This window comes from Colossoma macropomum, unplaced genomic scaffold (genome assembly GCF_904425465.1).
Source record: "Colossoma macropomum unplaced genomic scaffold, Colossoma_macropomum, whole genome shotgun sequence".
NCBI lineage: Eukaryota > Metazoa > Chordata > Actinopteri > Characiformes > Serrasalmidae > Colossoma > Colossoma macropomum.
The window spans coordinates 31,886,686-31,908,141 of record NW_023494786.1 but is presented as its reverse complement, the minus strand read 5'-3'; the positions used below and the strand labels follow the sequence as shown (position 1 = coordinate 31,908,141).

Sequence of the window (21,456 nt, the reverse complement as noted above, 5' to 3'; positions counted from 1 at the left end):
ATGGACTTATTTGCCTTTATAATCACTCCAGCTGGTTTCCTGATACGTTTAATCTGCAACCAGAAACTGAAACACTAAAAAGCCAAGAAGCTGAAGTCAGTTTCTGGTTTGAATTTTCCCATTAACCACCTTAAATGGTGAAGCAGCTGCATTCTGTTTCCTGCCAGAGATGTGAGAAAAGTGACTATAGCCGAGCTAAAGCTTAAAGCAGAGCAAAGTAAGTCTTTATTTATTTTGTTTGGCCTGTACTAGGACATTAGCTAGCACATATTAAGACATATTTCCAGCCAAGATGGTAAAACGTTAAATCAATAAAATGGACGATATGTTGTCGCTTCCAAGGTGATTTGATTTTTGTTAAAAGGACAAAATGGCTCTTCTTAACATTTGGATTACCCCTGCACTAATAAAAATCAGCCATAAGCCAGTTTGGCTGAAAAACAAAATCAGAATCGGCCACTGAAAATCATGACTGGTTCATCCCTGTTTTCTGCTGAGCTGAATAACTCAAGTTGAAAGTCTAGACTGTCTAACAGGAAAGGAGGGAAGCGACATCACTTTTGGGCAATCTTTATTTTTGGCTCAAGTTATCCAGTTTAGTGAAACACCCTGCTTTGTTTACATACTCCAAGCCTGGGGTTCTGGTTATTTCTGGATGTCTTGAATGCCTGAATCACTAAACTGTGCAGAGCAGTATCTCTGCAGAACTGACAGAGCCTGGAGGCTTGCAGAGCAGACTCACCCCTCACTGGCAGGCTTCTTGCGGAGGATGCTGGGCCGAGGAGACGACACGAGCGCCGGACCCCCAGAGCCGCTGCCCTGTGGGTGAGGCTGCGTTACCGTGACAGCAGGCTGACTGGTGTTGAAGGTGCTGTTGATTGAGTTAGCCACCAGCGTGGAACCATCGGGCAGCATGACTGAAAAGAGGGAGAACAGTCAGAAGGTTAAGTGTAACCAGTTAATTTACATGGTGACCTGGTAACTAATTAATTCACAGGGTAAAGAATTTTGGTCTTCCGTCTACATTAAATATTACAGGACATAATCTAACAGAGAGGAAATACGCACGGAAACTAGAACACCATAACTCTGATTATAGAAAAAGCACATTTACTTAAAATAAAAAGTGCTCTATGATGTTCGGGTCCGCGCGGGACTGTTTTTTCGGTCCCACTCCTGCCCGCTCCTGTGAGACTTCATCCCGCTCTCGCAGAAAATCGTATTCATTTATCGACACGCCTGCAACCAAAACGATTTGTCCCGCTCCTGCCCGCGCAGTCCAGCGCACATCCACTATCTGACAGTCTAATCACAAACACATTATCCTCTGCTGAAATAACACGGCAGTCATGGTCACCAGGCTCACTGTGAGTAACTTCACCAAACACCATTCAGTACCAGTAAATAAAAAGCAGGAATCGAACCACAGAGTGGTTATTTTTGGTGTTCTGGGCAGCTGTGGCCGTCGGACTGAAGGCTCCGCCCTCTCTCTAACACCTGATTGACACATGCTGCCTCTGCGTGGTGAGAGTGAAGCGTCAGCGCGAGCGCTACAGCTCGGACACGCTGGCCTTTCATGATGGTCACTTCAGTCACTCTGCTTAACAAAAATATAATTTATAAATGCACATAGGATGTGTGTTTATCCTGGACAGCATTCTGACTTCTGATTAGGGAAAAGTTTCTAGCCTGGGCAGACCAACCGGGAATCTGTCTGCAGCACGGAATATTTATTTCATCATAAATTGCATAAAAATCACCTTTTAAAGTTTTTATACGGTCTCCTGTTAAATTTTCAGTGATTTTCATGGCTTATTTTAGTGTATTTAGCTGCGCGCCGTGCGCGGGAAAAATCTGCCCTGGGTCTTTTCTCTAAACACAGCTGCACTTCAGTGTGGCGTCTGGGACTCTGCCGCTTCGCACGCGCAGCGAAATGAAAAGCAAGACTTTCCGCGTCGCTCACAGCCGCAGTGTGTGTGAATCAGATCTATGAGAATCTGCGCGTTGTTCGCGTGATCGATTCCTCGAGAATGACTTCATTTCATTTTAACTGTTTTACTGTTATCATTTTATACTGTTTACATATTCGCTTTAGTGATCGTTCAACTTTTCATTAATGTGCTATTCATTAATTTGAGGGATTTTTCTATATGCATGTTTCCGCCGCTCCCGCCTGAATGGATTTCCGCTCACGCAAGCAGCACTGAAAATAGCCGCAAGCAATTGTGTCGGGTCCCGCGGGAGTGCAGACTTCTACTATGATGCTCAGATAAAACTAGCTGTTATTGTGAGAGACTGCAATACAGTAGTGCAGGAAGCGTAGGGGGCGATACACACTATTAAAAAAAAAACAAAAAACGAATCTCTGTCCAAAAAACAACAGATCTCTCTAAAATGGCAGCTTTACAGGAGAAGGCAAAACGTTCATTTACTTTTAATGAAAGTTAGTGTGCAGAGATTTTATTCCGAGCAATTTTGGAGCACATCTGTTGGTTCATTCATTATCAAATCTTTACCCAACGCTACACTACAGTCTGTAAAGCTCTGACAAGCGTGTGACATCGCAAAAGAGGAAACCAAAGAAGCCATAATAGTTTAAATAGTCAATGGTTTGCTGTGCCAGTTGGTGAGCAATACTTAGAAATCAGGTCTGACAAAAATTCCAATAAAAATAATACTTTTGTGTAGTTAATTGTGATAAATCACAGTTTGACCCTGAAGAAACATTTTTCCCTCCATTTAAAAAGCAGATAATTTCATCATAACTATATGAGTGCTAAACTTCTTCAGAATGTATTTACTATCTTCAACAATTCAACATCAAAAATGAACCTGAACATAAAATCACATTACCGCAGTGTGGACATGAAAATAAAGTACATGCAGTTTCCAAATTATTTATTTATGGTTTATGCACCGCAGAAAATCTTACAAATGAACAAGAGATTTCATTTTTATTTAAAGATAAACAGATTAATTTAGATTTGTATGTATTACATTATTATTAAGCGAGCTAATCAATTTTTTTTCATAATTGTTTAATCTCATATTCCTTTTTTAAGCATCTGTTTGAAGTTAATGAACCAGTTTATTAACATATGTGGCCTTTTAAAACATGTCTTGCCTAATTTTGAAGTATTTTCGGGAATGTATCTTATATTCAGTGTTACAGTGACGATTTAAGACCGTTACAGAGATTTTTCTAGTACTGACCTTCAAGCTTTTGTACTAAATGAGGTTTTGAAAAATGCTTAAAACAAAATTCATATGCTAGTTTTTGCTTATTTTAGGTTATTATGACACTAGATCTAATTAGTGTTACTTAAAATCTAGCCACAATGCCTTCAACCAATTAAATATTTAATGATTAAGATTATTAGATGATTTACAACAACGCGTTTTTCTTATTTTAAGAAATCTTACCAAGCAATTTTCTCTCATCATATTGGCAGATCATCAGTTTCTTTCAGTATTTAGTTTAATTTTTTGGTTAAGATGTTAACTTTGAGAACACTATTACAACTGCAGAGGACCAACTAATACTAAAACACGGCAGGCCTGTTTTTGGCATTTCCTCACCTGAAGTCTTGGCCTCAGTGGGGGGTTGCTGGGGGTTGACAGGCGCAGGCTGGATGCTCTGGGGGTTAATGGTGGTGGAGGTGTGGAGCCCCTGGGCGGTGATGGCTGTGGGCTGGACCCCCTGTGCTGCCACTGTGGCCGGCTGGATGTTCTGGGTGTTGATCTGAGCGATGCGGTCCACGGTCATCAGCTGCATGGAGTTGAGGTGCACTGCAGAGGCCACGCCCACACTGGTCTGGGCAGGCATGGCGGCTGTAGGGGCTTGGGCCGTCACTGTGACCAGAACAGACACAACCACACAGGAGAACGTGTCACACTGGAGCACCGAGCTGATGCTGACAGCGTACTCATACCTGATTTTTTTTAATAAATGTGTAACAAAAAGCTAAAATCCACTTTAGCCAAATTATAAGCAGCAGCCACTTCCAGTCAGGCCAAAGCGATTTGCTGTTGTCCATATGCAACAAGGATCGTCTTCCTCCTCTTTCTCTGACTCTCTATTCAGAGTGTTTTACAACTGTGTACTTTAAGGCTAGTAGATTGCAATTTTTTGGGGCAGAGCAGGTGATGAAAAAGCTCTGCTGGAGAACGTTTATCTGAGCCGTGTAGTATAGAACCAGAGTGCTTGAAAATCGTATAGAACATGAAAATGTGCATCATTACAGCCCCAACAGTGACGGGAAAAATCCTAGTACACTGACTGTCCTACATACTCCCATCAAATTTGTATAGTGTAGAACAGTGAACGTAACTTATCAGGCTGTGATGTCCGATTAAAAAGCGTTTTACCTGGATAGGGCCGAATGGTGGACACGGAGCTGGTGATGGGTGTGTAGGTGTGAGTCAGTGGGTAAGGGGCTGATGGGTAGGTTGGCAGAAAGTACTGAAACTGCACAGGAACAGATTGCCTACGGAGAATAAAGATATCATGAGTTACCACAGTGGATCTGCAGATACAGTGCAGCTTTAAAATGCAAAGCCATCAACTATAAAACAGTCCTAGCAATGAATTTAAAGCTGACAGAATGTAAGCTAAACAGAAGGCCAGGGTTAGGAAAATGGGCTGGGATTAGGTTTTGGTATGATTTTAAGGAGAGATTTGTGGTTAGTATTGGGACAAGTTTTGAATTTAGGACCAGAGGTAGGATTAGGAATAGGACACGGGTTAAACAGAAGGCCAGAGCTAAGGTTAGGATTGAGAAAATGGTTAAATGTAGGTCCAAAACCATGGTTGAGAAAAGATTTGTGGTTAGTATTGGGACAAGCTTTAAATTTAGGACCAGACGTAGGGTTAGGAACAGCACAAGCGTTAACTGCACCCCACTGGCATTTACTCTTCATTAGCAACATCATTAGTACCTCCCCTTTAACCAGCGTGTACCTGTTGTCGCTGCGGTTCTCCATGGTGATGGGGTTGGGGGAGGAGCGGTGGGCGGAGATGGGGATGAGGTTACCTCTCTCTCCAGGAAACTCAGACTGGATCCTGGGGGAGGTGTGCGTGATCGGCTGGGGGACCACTTTGGCTAAAGTAGAAAACAAAAGACTAGTGAGGGAACCTGTCAATGGGACACAGTATTAAGGTTGAGTATCAAAATAATCATGTCAATAGGCATCAAGAAAACACCCTACATGCAGAATGATAAGAAGCTGTGGTTTACATTCACAGCATGCTGCATTAACTAATTCAACACTTGTCTACAGCTTCTGCTCACAGCGCTCAGCTACACAGTGAGGTTGTGTTCACTTTTATAAGGCACAGTTAGTCAGGCTGTGTTCTAATCCACATGGACAAGTGTGCTTAACCTTAACGAAGACCTGGACGAGGTTTGAGTAGTTTGTGAAAGTGTTTACAAAAAGGATTTGGGCGACTACCGACTTCACTACAGCTACACTCTTAAAAAAGATGGTTCTTCAAGGGTTCTTTAGCAAAGAAAATGGTTCTGTATAGAACCATGAACACACAAAGAACCCTTGGCATGATTAAAGGGTACTCTGCATGGTGAAACGGTTCTTCAGATTGACGGAGAATGTGCTGTAGATGGTTCTACAGAAAACCTTTCTGGAAAGGGTTCTTCTAATGTAACGATGTCAAACGTAATAATAGAAGAACGTTTTTGGGTGCTTATATAGAATTCTTTTCAAAAAGGTTCTACATAGAACCATAAACAGCACATTCTCCATGAATCTGAAGAACCATTTCACCATGCAAAGTACCCATTAATCATGCAAAGCATTCTTTGAGTGTTTATGGCTCTACACAGAACCATTTTCTTTACCGAACCATTTACTTTCCTGTTCTCATATAAATACAACTAATGTGTCTTATATGCTATGCAAATATGCAAATAGATATACTTTTATTCCAACTCTCTCATACTTTAACTCATTTTTTTTTAATTTCTGCCTAATTTATGTCTGTTTTTATTTCTGCCTAATATATGTAAGTTTATGTGCAATTATATGTCTTGCTACTGTAGCACTGCAACCTCCCTTCGTGATCAATAAAGAAGTGTCAATGTTAGCATCATAGCTCCAGTGCTAAACTAAAGAAGCAAAATTTGGACACCAAACGTCTTGGCTGATGAACAACATCTGGCAAATGGAAAACTAAATTTGAATTTCTGACACAAAAAATCCTTTTAAGTCTCAAACAGAAAATGCAACTGATTTCCACACTAGAAAGATACGAATGAATGATTAACTGACCTATAAACTGGTTTGTTACGTATGAAAAAACATGATTTAGATAGATATATCTATTCTATCTAACAACAAGAGGCAACTTCATGAGTTAGCCAGAGATTTTGAGCCAAACTGTCCAACAGGTGGAGGTACATTCCAGATGGACAATGCTGGTTTAAATCCTGTGGTGTGAAATGCTGCTGTGTGGTGAGTTGAATGTCACTTACCCACAGGGATGGTGGAGGTTGTTACGGCAGTGGCGTGGGTGGAATGGGAGGCCATCGTCACAGCAACAATATTACTGCTAGATATCTGAGTTTGAGGAACAGAGCCTGTAAAGTAGAGCAAGTGTTTCAGAAACGTGATAGTCATTCACCAGTCTAGTCCAAAGTACAAGTTCAATTAAATTATCTTCTGGTACATGGACACCTTAATCTGGGCCTACACTGCACAATTTTAACCTGATTTTTACCCTCCCAAATTTGCCTATTCTGGCAAATTATCACAGTCCGAAGCCGGAAGCTCAGTCAGAGGCGAACGACAGCATGTATGACTGTGGCGTGAGAGCAGAAACTAGGCTCTCTTCAGCCTCGAGAAGAGACGTGACTGCACGCTGCCTGTGCAGCCCACAGAAATGAAGGAACTGCTACTAACACACAGGCTCATTAGAGCCTTCATCATGTTTATAATGTTTGGATTCAGATGTCAAGTGACTCTTTTTACAATTTCAAATCATCTGCCAGTTTGTAGTGGAATATTCCTCCAGCTCTCACTGTGATATCTGTGTTTCTCAGCCACACATTCATCCCCAGTTTGTGCTTTTGCTAACCTTTAAGCACAAACAGGTCCGGCCCAGTTTAGCACTGAGCCGAAACGTTTGTCTTCTACTCTCTGTCTGCTTCAACATCTAGTGTGCGTGCCTTCACGACAAAAACATAAATTCTGTGAAAGCCTGATGATAAGACTCTCCGTTTTATGATGTCTCACACGACACTGTCGAGCCGAGAGGGTTAACTTTACGTAGGGATCTATTAGGGAATCTGGTGAGCTGAAAAATATTATACATTAGATCACTGTTAAATTACTATGCTCATGTGTTTTAATAACACATCTAATAATGAGAGAATCAATCTAGCAAAACAAATGCCTGAGTACTGAAATAAACTCCGTCCTATCATTTCACAAACACTGAGCCTAGTATATTTTTAAACGTATCTGTTTAGATGTCCGTGCCGTCAGGGTTCAGTGCCCTACCTGCTGTTGTGGGTGATGGGGCAGCGTTAGTGGCCAGAATGGGGGCCACTGTTGCTGCCGCAACAGGCGTCACAGTGCTAAAGATTGGTTTCTGCAGACAAAACGAAGGACAAAGATGAAGAAAGTGTGCTGGGATCACAAAACAGAGAAACTCTGAGAGCTATAATGTGACTTTAACATAGAATTAATGTAATGGTTCACAATCTCAGTCTGGCCAAACCCAGGCTGAAGCCCAAACGGTCCCTAAATAGTGTTCTAGCTATGAAAGTTTAGAAATTCTAGCCTCTACAGCCAAATAGTGCATCATGTATCGAGTGTGGATGTGTCTGAGTCCCAAATGACTGTTTCTTAGCTATATTTGCACTGTTGTGGTGCAGGAGCCAGTATTTAAACTCCTATGTAGTGCACTATTTAGGGAGCAGGGAGCCGTTTGAGATTCAGCCCCAGCGTGAGAAGAGGGTACCGCTGGATTCGTGCTAAATAATACTTGTGGTGGTAATTTAGTGATCAAAAAGTGCTGATAAAGCGAAAATTTGTGTATTAAACAGTTCTGTGTTTTCATATATTCATTGTCATACAACAAGAAGTTAAAATGTTCATGAAATGACGATGTACAACGATGGGCGACTGAACGTTCTCCTCATTCAGAGGTCCATGGTTGCTTGGCAACGATACCATACTCTAAAGGAACTACATTTCTTGGAGGAATACTTGTTTATGTTGATTATTATTAATAACAACAAACGATTTTCTAAAAAATTGTGTATTTTATCATATTTTATGTTGGCCGCCGTTTTATAAAAGCAATAAGCCACTCGAGGCTGTGTTACTGCGATTTTGTCACAGGGAAGGGAGTTTTACTCCACTTCACGTCGTGCCTAAGAACACCCTTCCCGTGATAAAATCGCAGTAACGCATGGCCTCAGGTGGCTTATTGCTTTAATATAACCCAAAAAGTCAGTGCAGGAAAATAATCATACCACACTGTTTTCCCCATAATCACGTCTATCTACCAGATGTGATTAAAGAGGGGGAAAAAAAGAGGAAAGAGGGGAAAAAACAGACATTGAATCTTTACCAAAAAATGTAAAACATTTATGCGTTTCAGTTGTGTTCAATTTATGTCCTGGGAAGTAGGACGGTTCAGCGCAGCTGCTGCTCCATCAACAGACCTCTGAAGTCATGCTGTCATTCTGTAATCAGTGTCATGCACATATTAGGAACTACAGGTTCAGGCTGAACTTCTCTCTGACAAAAAAAATTAACATGTTGGTTATAATTTGGAAACGTTTGATTCTTCGATTTTTAATTATTAGGCCTAAGTTCATCTTTTTTCCCCCACTTATGTTTTTATGACTTACAGTGACGTTACCAGCCCACTATGAACTATTTCCTCCCCCTGAGAGCCACTAGAGGGTGCTTCACAGCCCACTGGTGGTCCGTGGCCCACGGGTTGAGCAACTCTGGTCTATACTGTGTACTGAAAAAGATCTCTAACCTGTGCCATTGAGTGAGGGAGGGGCTTTTGAGCACCAATGGCTGGGTGTGAAGGAAGCGTGATGCGGGTGGGCGTGTCCCGAGCTGGGGGAGGCCGCTGTATGCTCAGGGCTGCGGGAGCGTGGATGGTCAGAGCTGAACGCCTAGATTTGAAACAGAAAAATTCAGATGACAAAAATGATAAGAATGTAAAGAAAAAAAATTGGATAATCAAAAAACATCTCTGCAAATTTACAGTACATGAGAGAACTCTAACACACAATTATTCCTAATATGTTTTCTCCCAAATTTATCAACAAACCTATAATCGATGTACATGTGCCTAGTATAGCCGTGACATTGAAAACTGGTTGGGTGAATATTTGTGCAGTATCTAATGTAAAGTTTCTAACAGCACTGCGATTGCTGCTCCAGACCCGTTGGGGGTTTCTCCTCTTACCCATGCACAATGTCTCCTGAGTGAGCCGTCACTGTGCTAATGACAGGAGACTGGGGCCTGGTGGCTGTGACTGGAGCCACCACTGTAGGCAACACAGGCGTGGAGGTGGTCACTATGGGTCGTGACTGGAACACAGAAACAAAGCCATTAAATACAGCATAACATTCAGGAGGTTCTTTTTGGAAAGCTGATATAACAAAACCTTATTAGGAATTGCTGTAACTGGCTCTCAAATTCAACTCACCCACTAAAACGTACAGTGGAAAGATTTAAAACCCTCTAGGAGCATAAACTGAAGCAACCAGCCTCTCAAGGCTGTACGTTACAGCAAAGCAGTTTGACGTACATAAACATAATGTCACAATTAATTATTTATATCAATAATTACTATGAACAATTCTTCCACCAAGAAAGGCAGGTAGGAGTAGGCTTTGAATGCCAAGCCACAAAACAGTGAAAAAGCGTCAGATTTTTAATAACATGCTGCATTAATACAGAATTCAACTGACGTTTGTGGTTATATGTGTACAGCCATATTTAAAGTTTGAACATCCCTGGTCAAAATAGTTTACTAGGTGAAAATAAGTTCACACATCCTCCACAGGAAACACGCTTATATATAAAAATTTTCTGTAAACTTTAGTGCACAATTTCTATTATTTTTTTTGCAGAGTTTAATATGTAGGAAATAAATAAAACATAAAACATAAAATGTGTCATTTTGCGTATTATTCTGTCCTCCAATATATTAAACTCAGCAAATAAACAGTAACTGTGTATTAAAACGTGCAGAATCGTGTTCTCTGTAGAGAATGTGCTAACATATTTCCATAATCAAATAATAAAATGGTGTTTCACCCAAAGGCACCCAAACTTTTGCATACAACTGCATATACTGAGTATTTTACAACAGCTTTAAATTGAGCTTGGATGTCAGAAGCATAATAATAAACTAAAACCAATTCAGCTGTTTCTGTAACAGCTGTGACATTTTCAGCATTTCGCAATTATGTTTTTAACAGTTACTAGCATGAATAAAGCAGAAAGGCAGGAACCTGAATGGGCTGATGGATGATGTGCTGGACCGTGGGCTGCCCTGTGGCGTTATTTGGGCTGGACGCCGGTCTCAGCACAGTTGCTCCTTTGGTACTGGACATTACAGCAGCAGCTGCAGCTCCTAGAGGTAATAGGACCATACAGCAGTTCAGCAACTACACTAAAACTAACACACTGCACTGTTGTGTTATTTATAGTTTGTGTCACATTGTAAGCAATTGGTCGTGTCATCTACTCCTAAACATTTACATTTACACTACTGTTTAAAGGTCTCAGTCATAATTGTCATATTACTCAATACGAGCTTAAACAACATAGGTTTTTGGGAATAACAAAAGATTATTAAATCCATCGCAATTATTTATTTATAGTAATTTTTTAAGTTATCTGCTTCACGCCAATACAGGGACTGTCTTTCTGGAGTACCTTTAGATTAAATACTCAAGGGCAAAGCAGAATCCAATCCAAACAGCTGTACACCGATCAGGCATCACATTATGACCACCTCCTTGTTTCTACACTCATTGTCCATTTTATCAGCTCCACTTACTATATAGGTGCACTTTGTAGTTCTACAGTTACAGACTGTAGTCCATCTGTTTCTCTGATACTTTGTTAGCTCCCCTTTTACCCTGTTCTTCAGTGGTCAGGACCCCCATGGACCCTCACAGAGCAGGTACTATTTGGGTGGTGGATCATTCTCAGCACTGCAGTAACACTGACATGGTGGTGGTGGTGTGTTAGTGTGTGTTGTGCTGGTCTGAGTGGATCAGACACAGCAGTGCTGCTGGAGTTTTTAAACACTGTGTCCACTCACTGTCCACTCTATTAGACACTCCTACCTTGTCAGTCCACCTTGTAGATGTAAAGTCAGGACGATAGCTCATCTGCTGCTGCACAGTTTGTGTTGGTCATCCTCTAGTCCTTCATCAGTGGTCACAGGACGCTGCCCACAGGACACGTGGCTGGGCTGGATGTTTTTGGTTGGTGGACTATTCTCAGTCCAGCAGTGACACTGAGGTGTTTAAAAACTCCAGCAGCACTGCTGTGTCTGATCCACTCAGACCAGCGCAACACACACTAACACACCACGTCAGTGTTACTGCAGTGCTGAGAATGATCCACCACCCAAATAGTACCTGCTCTGTGAGGGTCCATGGGGGTCCTGACCACTGAAGAACAGGGTAAAAGGGGGCTAACAAAGTATATTGTGGCCAGTGAGTCATGACCACCCTAGATTTAATTCTGAGGTACGTCACCATGAGCAGCCGACTGACCTCTGGGTAAATGGGAGGGAAACTGGTGCTGAGGAGCCGCAGAGGATCCGATCTGCAAGGCAGGAGTTCCGCTGCGGATGATCTGAACGTTGGTGGCCATGATGCGGTGCAGGTTTCCAGGGTGACCCTTGTAGCAAAACAAAGCAAATTACAGAGCCTTGCAAAACAGTGTAAAAACAATTCTAATGAGCTACTGCAGCTTGCAAAGTGCACCAAAATCATTCTGATTAGCTAGACAGTAAAGCTGCATGATGAATCGCATTTTTATCGTTAACGCGATACGAATTTCCATGACAAGCACATTAATAACAGCTGCGACAACAGAACAGATCATATTACCACACACACAGCTCCACAGAGAAGCCAGCACAAACTGTTAGAAGCCTAATCAGTGCTTCTCTATGCTGGAACTGAATGCTGATCTCTCAAGTGGGCAACGAGTAACTTAACCATTAGGCTATACAGCCAATTACAAAACACACATGTGCACAGCTCAAACACTCCTCCATCCTGAAACTACACGTCTATGAAAACACATCAAACACTAGGATTGTTCTCACATGAAGGACTGTGTTAAGTGTGCGAGGCAGTGAAAGCTACTGTCAAAACAAACATATTTAATAATTAAACAAAATTAATTTTTAATATGTAGGAAAAAATAAAACACAAAATATAAAATGCCTCATAAGCCATATTTTGTGTTTTAGTTTTTCCCCAATACATTAAATTCAACAAATAAACAGTAATTGTGTATCAAAATGTGCAGAAGTGTGTTCTCTGTAGAGGACGTGTAATTTATTTTCATAATAAATAATAAAACGTAATTTGACCCAAAGGCACCCAAAATTTTGCCTCCATCCTGAACTACACGCCTGTTAAAACACATCAAACATTAGGATTGTTCTCACATCCAGGACTGTGTGCGAGGCAGTGAAGGCTACTGTCAAAACAAACATATTTAATAATTAAACAAAATTAAATATATAAAAACAAAATATCTGTGTGCCCATAGAAAAAATAAACATTATTTATTTGTTTTTGTGTCTTTATAGAAAAAGCTGCCTTTCAGTGCCCCCCCAAAAAAGCTCGCTGTTCTGATGTAAGCAGCTGTTAGTATTTCATTTTGCTATTTGCTTAAATGAGAAGTTAGTTAGATTTATGTTTACACACAAAAAAATAAAAATCTGCATCACGTCCAGAAATTGGCACACTATTTTAATTTGTCACTACTCACATCGTCATGATTGAACATCAGCATTTTATGTCTATCATACAGCCCAACTACAGAACCTCGCAAAACTTTGCAGAACGTAGCTTTAATGTTTCCCTGGTAAAGTTTGAAAAAAAAATAATAAATAAAATAAAAAAAATAAAAAAAACTAAGATGCAGCTTTCCTCACCTGCTGGCCGCTGATGGTTGCCACGGGTATCCCAGAAGCCTGTGGCATGGCACTGTCCATGGTAACCGTGATGTGGCTGGGCACTTTGTGTGACACAGCGAGATGCCCCTGAGCTGAAACTGGGGCGGGGGCAATTACACGGCTAGGCATAGGAGTCTTCAGAGTAGACTGCAAAACAGAGAAAGACCATTTACGCCCAGTGTTTACACTGATTTTACACATTTTTAAATACAAAAGAGGGGTATACACTGGGGCAAGTTTCATCGACCGGTCAAGACGTCCATCACTCACTTTCAGAAACACACACATGCTTAGTTACTGAATAATTCATAGGTGTTCTGCAGCAATTGAAGTAAATTAAGCTTTGAAAGTTGATGCAATCAATTTCTACAGGAGTCCCAACTTTTGTTCGTTAATCCTCTGTGTGTATAGAAGATAAGGTAACAGAAAGAGGCTGTCCTGGGAAGCCTAATGAGTGCTTCTCTATGCTGGAACTGAACGCTGCTCTCTCAAGTGGGCAATGAGTAACTTAACCATTAGGCTATACAGCCAATTACAACACACACATGTGCTCAGGCCAAAATTTGAAATTTTGGTTCATCATACAAGGTTTTTGTTTGGCGATGAGTGGGCGAAAGGATGGTTCCTCACCAACTGTCAAACATGGAGATGACATGATGGTCTGGGGCTCTTTTGCTGGATCCAGAGTAAATTGTGTTGTTCTAAAATTTTTGACCGGTAGTGCTGTTACTGAGTAATTCATAGCAGTTACCAAAGAATTCATAGCAAATACAGAAAAATTAACAGAAGTTTCCAAATATTTCATAGTAATTGCTGAATAATAAGCCTTGTTTCCATGTCATTAAACAAACTGACTAAACAGAGTAAGGCCCAATCCCATTTCACCCCTCGCCCCTACCACTTAGCCCTACCCCTCTGTTTTGCGAGTTCAAGTCTAAGGGTAGGGTGTCCCGATTCTTGTTCAGATAGAGGGGTAGGGTGAAGTGTTGGGGCTACATGACCCTCCAAACAGAGGTTTTTCCAGAGACTCCAAACAGAGAGTTATGAGAAAAAAAGAAAGAATGGCAAGACGGCTGAAAAAACAACAAAGAAACCCACAAATGTGAGAATTTTCTCTGTTAAAAAATTACGATAAAACATTGAATTCTCTTTGTTTAATGTCGTTTTAATGCATCATGGTCGTTTTATTCATTATAAGCATAAAAAAATGATAAATAGTAGCTGAAGTCTCGGTAGCCGGCTACCTAATTTTCCCATTCCACCTTAAATGGTGCAGGAGTTCTGATGCTCGAGGCGCCAGACTGTAACTGCTGCCTCATTTAAGGTGGAACGGGCAAATTCAAACAAGAAGCTGGTGACTTCAGCTTATATCACTGAAGAATTAGGTGTGGGCAATAATAAATAACAGTGCCCCCCCCCCTTTAAAGACATATGATTCCCAATTTAACTGAAGTGAGGTTGCAGCAAGCCTGTTAATGAAGTAATGCTCTATTTGAGGGTCGTCCCACTTCGTAGGGGAAGATTTCAACCACTACCCCTTGTAACTCAGTCCCAGAGGGCAAGGTGGCACTCGAAAACAAGGGGTAGGGGTAAAAATAAGAAATAGGATTGGGTCCAAATCATCAGCTGCCAATTTAAGACTAAGCTCTTCACTCCCAGTCATTAAAAATCACAGCACTACAAAAAGTACAGACAGAATCCAGGCAACCTATAGCTGTTAGTAGTATTTCAGTAGTGCAACATATTTACAGAAGCTTCCATTACCTGTGAGCTACGTTACTGTTGTACTTCAAGCGCATAAAAAAGAACTTCAGGCACCAAACAGGTCTTTGTTGATCGACTACATTTGACTGCATAAATGAGTCCGATTCCTCAGCAGAAACTCTACAAACATGAAAATCATACTCTTTGCACCTCACACTGATGGCTGTACCTTTCCTGGCCCCTCAGTGAAAGCGAGTGGAACGCCCTGGGGCAGGTGGGCGGAGGTGTTGGAGGTGGTTGGAGCGGAGGCAGTAGCTCCAGGCTGCAGAGCGAGGTGCTGGGCCAGCTGGGGCGCCGCGGTAGACGCTGATCCGTGAACCTGGGGCTGAGGGTACGGCCGGACCACCACCGTCTCCTGCTTATCATCTCTGAGGGCGGCTGCTGCACTGGAGCTTGGAGCGTGGTCAACATCACGGCTGCTTTCGTCATGGCCTCCTGTGGAAAAGCAGCATTTGCTCAGTGACTGGAGCATCAATTTAGGCTCATATAAATAAAAATATCCAAGATTAGGATTCTGAGAAGTCTGATGTCTGATTAGACACAGTGGTCCTTATTCATTAAAGCTGGTCAAATCTGACCACACAAATGAGCAAATTTCACAGTTTTTTCAGTTTCATCATTGCTGAAGCTGAACGAACTCACGTCTGGAAAAGTGAGTGTGATATTTTAACAGCCTAAACACCGGATATGCTGTTAAATAAGCAAACTTATTGTCAATAACATCAATAATGTCAGCAGTAACAGTTCGAACAAACAATAACAATGATAATACTCTTCATTTTGCACTGAGCAAAGTTGTACACCTTGTACAAAATTGGATGTACGTCCTTTTTACGCGCACACTGACAAAATAAATTCTTCGGTTATATGTTCTGTGTAAAGACATTAGCTTTATGGTACTAATAAAGTAAAAAACTTCCTGCCTAAAATACAAATGATAGCTTACCTACTACAGGAGGAGATCGTATACTGAAATATTATCAATCAATCGGCCCATGTTTTATGAAAAGGATCACACTACACAACTACCTCACCTTCCTGTCTGACAAAAGCTACATTTTGTTTACGTTCGGGGGCGAAATGGGAAAAAAAACAGCATATCACAATTCTTTGAGGCATTTTCACAACACGCAATACAAATTATGATATTCTGACACACAAAATGCGCTAGTAGTGTCACTCAGACTCACACAACAACTTTTAACATATAACAATATACATTCATATACTGCTCTGCCCTGAATCCGATCAATCAGGATTAATTATGTTGTTTTTGTGACGAAATATGCAGCTGCTCAGTGTTTAAGTACTGATACACACAACATTCTCAGAAAAAGCAGATAGTTTATAATAACAATTTATCACAATAACGATAACATATCATTACACTGCCCAGCCCTGGTGCATTTCACATTTTATTGTTTTCAGTCGTTCTAATTTTAACACTATAAAGCTATTTAAGCTCTGGTCAGTAGGGGGAGCAGTGCACCTCCTGCTCCCCCCCGAACTCCACCAATGAGGACAACCACTGGTTCATGAGCTGCTGAATACTTTTCTTTAATTGCCTCACTACTAAAACATCCACTAATTAGGGCGTATAAGGGCACAGTGGGGCGTGTCTGCTGTAAATGATTTGTAAATAAGGTGCTCGTTCTAGTGCTAATTACGAACACGCAATTCACGTTAATCACTTTCACACAAAAACAACTAACAGTGAGTTAGTCTCAAAGTGAACGGTAAATGTTGCACTAAATAAATGTCCAAATCAGGATAAAAACTTAAAAGGACTTAAGAGAAAAACTGTATTTACTACATGATATAAGCTTTGACATAATATCAATTACACATTTGATTGTTATAATATGATATAACTGCATAATAAGCCACACCTGTGTCTAACATTTTGTACTTATTTGTATTCCATGCATACCTAGCCAATAAAGTGATTCGGCTACTGACAAGTGCCACTCACCCGTATTAGTCTGCTTTCCTTGGACCGCTGTCGCGTTTCCGCCGGGCGTCTGTGCTTGGGCCAGTCCAGCGGGCAGTCCTGCTCGAGGATACTGCTGCTGAGAACTCATCTTCTACCACTATCAGGTCCTGAACACACAACGTCAGCAACATCAGATAAATTCAATTCATTAAAGTTCACTTTACAAAGTCGGGAAAACAAAATAACACGATAAACAAGAGCAAGAGCTGCACTACACGTCCAAAAGTCAATACACTCCTCCAGCGTTTCTTCTGAAACGAAGGGTATTTATAGGGAGTTTGTCCTCCTTTGCTGCAGTAACAGCCTCGACTCTTCTGGGAAGGCTTTACACTAGATGTTGGAACGTTGCTGTGAGGATTTGATTGCATTCAGCCACGAGAGCATTAGTGAGGACAGGTGCGGTCATGTGCAATACTGTAGTGTCCCATTTTATTGGTCAGTGCACTTCTACGGAGGTTAAAATGAGCACTGAATTAAGTATTGATTGTAATGTACTGTACTGCACTTATGTATTGTATTGTATTGTATTGCACTGCTCTGTGTCTAACTCTGTTCCTTTTTCTCTAGGTGTCAATAATGACTTCCTGTTTCTAGCAGTATCTGAGCTCAGGACTGGCTTTCTCTCTAACCTGTTGGTAACTAGCAAATATACTTTCTCTGGATAGACAAAGCACTTTTTGTAAGTCGCTCTGGATAAGAGCATCTGCTAAATGCTGTAAATGTAAACGGTTCAGATGTCTTTACAGTGGTGGTGATAGGAACCAGGGGTCACCATGACTACAACACAAATATAGACATTTTATTTACTATCCAGAACCACCAGTGAACCCACACGAGTCTTCTGAGTGTTTATATGTAATGCATCCATGTTGCCTCAAAACACCCTGCATGTACCCCACCGCCACGCAGGGATTAAAAAAAAAAGGATTGAAATACATTTTTAGCCCATAAAAAACAGTGTCTCAGTCATCAGGCAGTGAATTCATAACTATTTCATGAAAAAAACAGCATATCACAATTCTTTGAGGCATTTTCACAACAAGCAATACAAATTATGATATTCTGTCACACAAAATGCGCTAGTAGTGTCACTCAGACTCACACAACGACTTTTAACATATAACAATATACATTCATATACTGCTCTGCCCTGAATCCGATCAATCAGGATTAATTATGTTGTTTTTGTAACGAAATATGCAGCTGCTCAGTGTTTAAGTACTGATACCCACAACATTCTCAGAAAAAGCAGATAGTTTATAATAACAATTTATCACAATAACGATAACATATCATTACACTGCCCAGCCCTGGTGCATTTCACATTTTATTGTTTTCAGTCGTTCTAATTTTAACACTATAAAGCTATTTAAGCTCTGGTCAGTAGGGGGAGCAGTGCATTAAATTCATTAAAGTTCACTTTACAAAGTCGGGAAAACAAAATAACCCGATAAACAAGAGCAAGAGCTGCACTACACGTCCAAAAGTCAATACACTCCTCCAGCGTTTCTTCTGAAACGAAGGGTATTTATAGGGAGTTTGTCCTCCTTTGATGCAGTAACAGCCTCGACTCTTCTGGGAAGGCTTTATACTAGATGTTGGAACGGTGCTGTGAGGATTTGATTGCATTCAGCTACGAGAGCATTAGTGAAGACAAGCTGTATGTGTGCAACTGAACTCCAGTGTCAGCAATAGGCGCACTTTAAAGTATTTCAATTGGCTAATTACACGAGAGTCTGAATACCTTTGGTCACACAGAGCGCAAAGTAAGAGACAAACCAGCATTCAAATCTGAACAGCACAGATAGACTCTCAACAAAGGGATCTGGGCAGCAGAGCCACCGGACACGGTCAGAAATGATTACAAGCAACACAGAAACCAGCCTGTTGCTGTATGGTCACCATCACTGCAATGCACAACTAGACATTCATTAAAGCTTAAACTAAAGTGTTTTCTCTAATTGTGGCTGTTCAAAACACAACAAAACTGGTTAAACGAGCCTAAAGGTGGCTTCCTATTCAAATGTATGATCCGCCTTAAATGGTGCAGCAGTTACAATATGATAGAGCAGTTAAGCAGCAATTAAACTGCTGCACCATTTAAGGTGGACCTGAACAGTCAAGTACGAAGCTAGTTAAAATCAGAAACAGTGTCAGACAGCAGGAAAAAAACATTTCGGCAGGAGAATACATGAGGGAAAAAGGGCAGGAGAGAATTTGTACGGGGACCTAGAACAAATTGATTAAAGGGGAACTCCACCAATGTTTCTGAATTTCTGAATAATTGAGTGTGTGAGATGTAAACAGTCATTCAGAGTGGTTTGGTGTGAAACACACTGAAGACACATCTCTTTATACAGCACTTAAATGAGCACTGAATTAAGTATTGATTGTAATGTACTGTACTGCACTTATGTATTGTATTGTATTGCACTGCTCTGTGTCTAACTCTGTTCCTTTTTCTCTAGGTGTTAATAATGACTTCCTGTTTCTAGCAGTATCTGAGCTCAGGACTGGCTTTCTCTCTAACCTGTTGGTAACCAGCAAAGATACTTTCTCTGGATAGACAAAGCACTTTTTGTAAGTCGCTCTGGATAAGAGCATCTGCTAAATGCTGTAAATGTAAATGGTTCAGATCTCATTACAGTGGTGGTGATAGGAACCAGGGGGGACCATGACTACAACACAAATATAGACATTTTATTTACTATCCAGAACCACCAATGAACCTACACGAGCCTTCTGAGCTTTATATGTGATGCTGATTTTTATTGTAAAATAGTAATAAATCTGAAGTGCTTTGGGGTCCATCCATGTTGCCTCAAAACACCCTGCATGTACCCCACCGCCACGCAGGGATTAAAAAAAGGATTAAAATACATTTTTAGCCTATAAAACAGTGTCTCAGTCATCAGGCAGTGAATTCATAACCATTTCATGTAGTAACTCTCTGTGAGGGAACTTTTAGAGGTGGACGTCTGGTTCCTATCACCACCACTGTGAACAGTTCTGACTCTGTACGTTTATCTAGAACAGAGCGTTTCACACCAAACCACTCTGAATGACTCTGTTTACATCTTAACCATTTAATTATGCAGAAATTTTGAAAAATCGACGGGGCTCCCCTTTAAGACTGCAGTCTCTTCTGTGGGAACCGTTGCTAGAAGCTTTAGCCAGCGTTAGCAACAAAAGCAGGCAAAATGACCGAGGACAAAATATCAGGTAAATAAGAAACGCCGGGCTGTTTTTAATCGAAGGTTTACAGTTAAACGTAAGTTTATTTCTGCCTTAGTGAGAAAAAGCAAAGCAGTCGTCTGTTAGCCAGTTAGCCAAGTTTGCTAATTACCCCAAAACCAAAAGGGGCTATTCTGTTTTTGGCCAAACACAAACTCACTCAGCTAATCTAGCTACATAAAATAAAAGCCAGCGGTTTGGCTCTGTGATCTAATGTAACTATAAAAACAAACAAATTCGGTTTTAACACATCTGGAAAAACCTGTGAGCTAACAGCTAGCAGCCTAGCCCAGCTACACCCGCAATCGCTGCAATTCAGCTGCGGATAACGAATTTTCCCGTTCCACCTTAAATAGCGCAGTTACAGCGTTACGCCTCATGCGCCAGAACGTGGCTGCTGCACCATTTAAGGTGGAACGGGTGAATTCGAACGAGACGCTGGCGAATAGGAAGCCGACTTCAGCCTCGCCCGCGGTTAACGGAAAACTGTCCCCGCGAATGTGGAGGCACTCGGTAGCTGGGTGTATTTAACGGCTCTGCCGACCCGTCCGGATGGATTTAGTTCAGTTATTTAAGCCGGAAAGTGGCGATTTAACCCACCTCGGACGCGCTGCCCAAACTCTCCATCCGTTTTGTGTCCCGGCAAAGTGACCAACTCCAGTTGGGGGGAGGGGCGATGTGAACGAGGCGTCAGTCAGCAGCTTCACATTTCAAAATAAAAGTGTCGGAGTGGGAGTGGACGCTGAAGACTTAAAGGGGAAGTCCATCGATTTTCAAAATTTTCAAACGTTCCACATGATTTGTATGGCATTTGGCAGACGCTCTTATCCAGAGCGACTTACAATTTGATCATTTTACACAGGTAGGCGAAGGTAGTGCTAGCCCAAGGACTCTTATTGGTATAGTGTATACACTATATAGTATATAATTTTGTACTAGGTGATGATTCTTATGTAACTACGGAGCCCCGTTGGTGACATCCCGTGTAAATAAAAATAACGCGTGGCCACGCCTTATGAACGCGTGGGAACGAGATCCTAATGCATGGCCACGACTTAGTAAGGTGTGGGAACGAGACGATTAAGTCATGGCCATGACTTAGTAAGGCGAGGGAGCGAGATCACGCCTTACTAAGTCATGACCATGCATTAGGATCTCGTTCCCACGCCTTACTACGTGGTGGCCACAGTAGGATCTTGTTGCCAGGCTTTACTAAGTCGTGGCCACGCCTTAATCATCTCTTTCCCACGCCTTACTAAG

The 21,456-nt window shown here is 41.4% G+C and overlaps 1 protein-coding gene across 1 annotated transcript in view; it reads right to left on the bottom strand.

Moving 5' to 3' along the window:
• sap130b (Sin3A-associated protein b) overlaps positions 1-20,867 on the bottom strand; it is a 34,447-nt gene extending 13,580 nt beyond the window's left edge. Inside the window, 14 exon segments of the mRNA XM_036565359.1 lie at positions 743-917; positions 3,580-3,852; positions 4,369-4,487; positions 4,961-5,102; positions 6,489-6,593; positions 7,516-7,606; positions 9,014-9,155; positions 9,452-9,576; positions 10,507-10,628; positions 11,785-11,911; positions 13,185-13,352; positions 15,139-15,404; positions 16,942-17,069; positions 20,797-20,867. Of these exon segments, the coding sequence (XP_036421252.1) occupies positions 743-917; positions 3,580-3,852; positions 4,369-4,487; positions 4,961-5,102; positions 6,489-6,593; positions 7,516-7,606; positions 9,014-9,155; positions 9,452-9,576; positions 10,507-10,628; positions 11,785-11,911; positions 13,185-13,352; positions 15,139-15,404; positions 16,942-17,050 (1,964 nt within the window). The 5' untranslated portion in view covers positions 17,051-17,069; positions 20,797-20,867.
• Between the last annotated feature and the right edge of the window lie 589 nt (positions 20,868-21,456).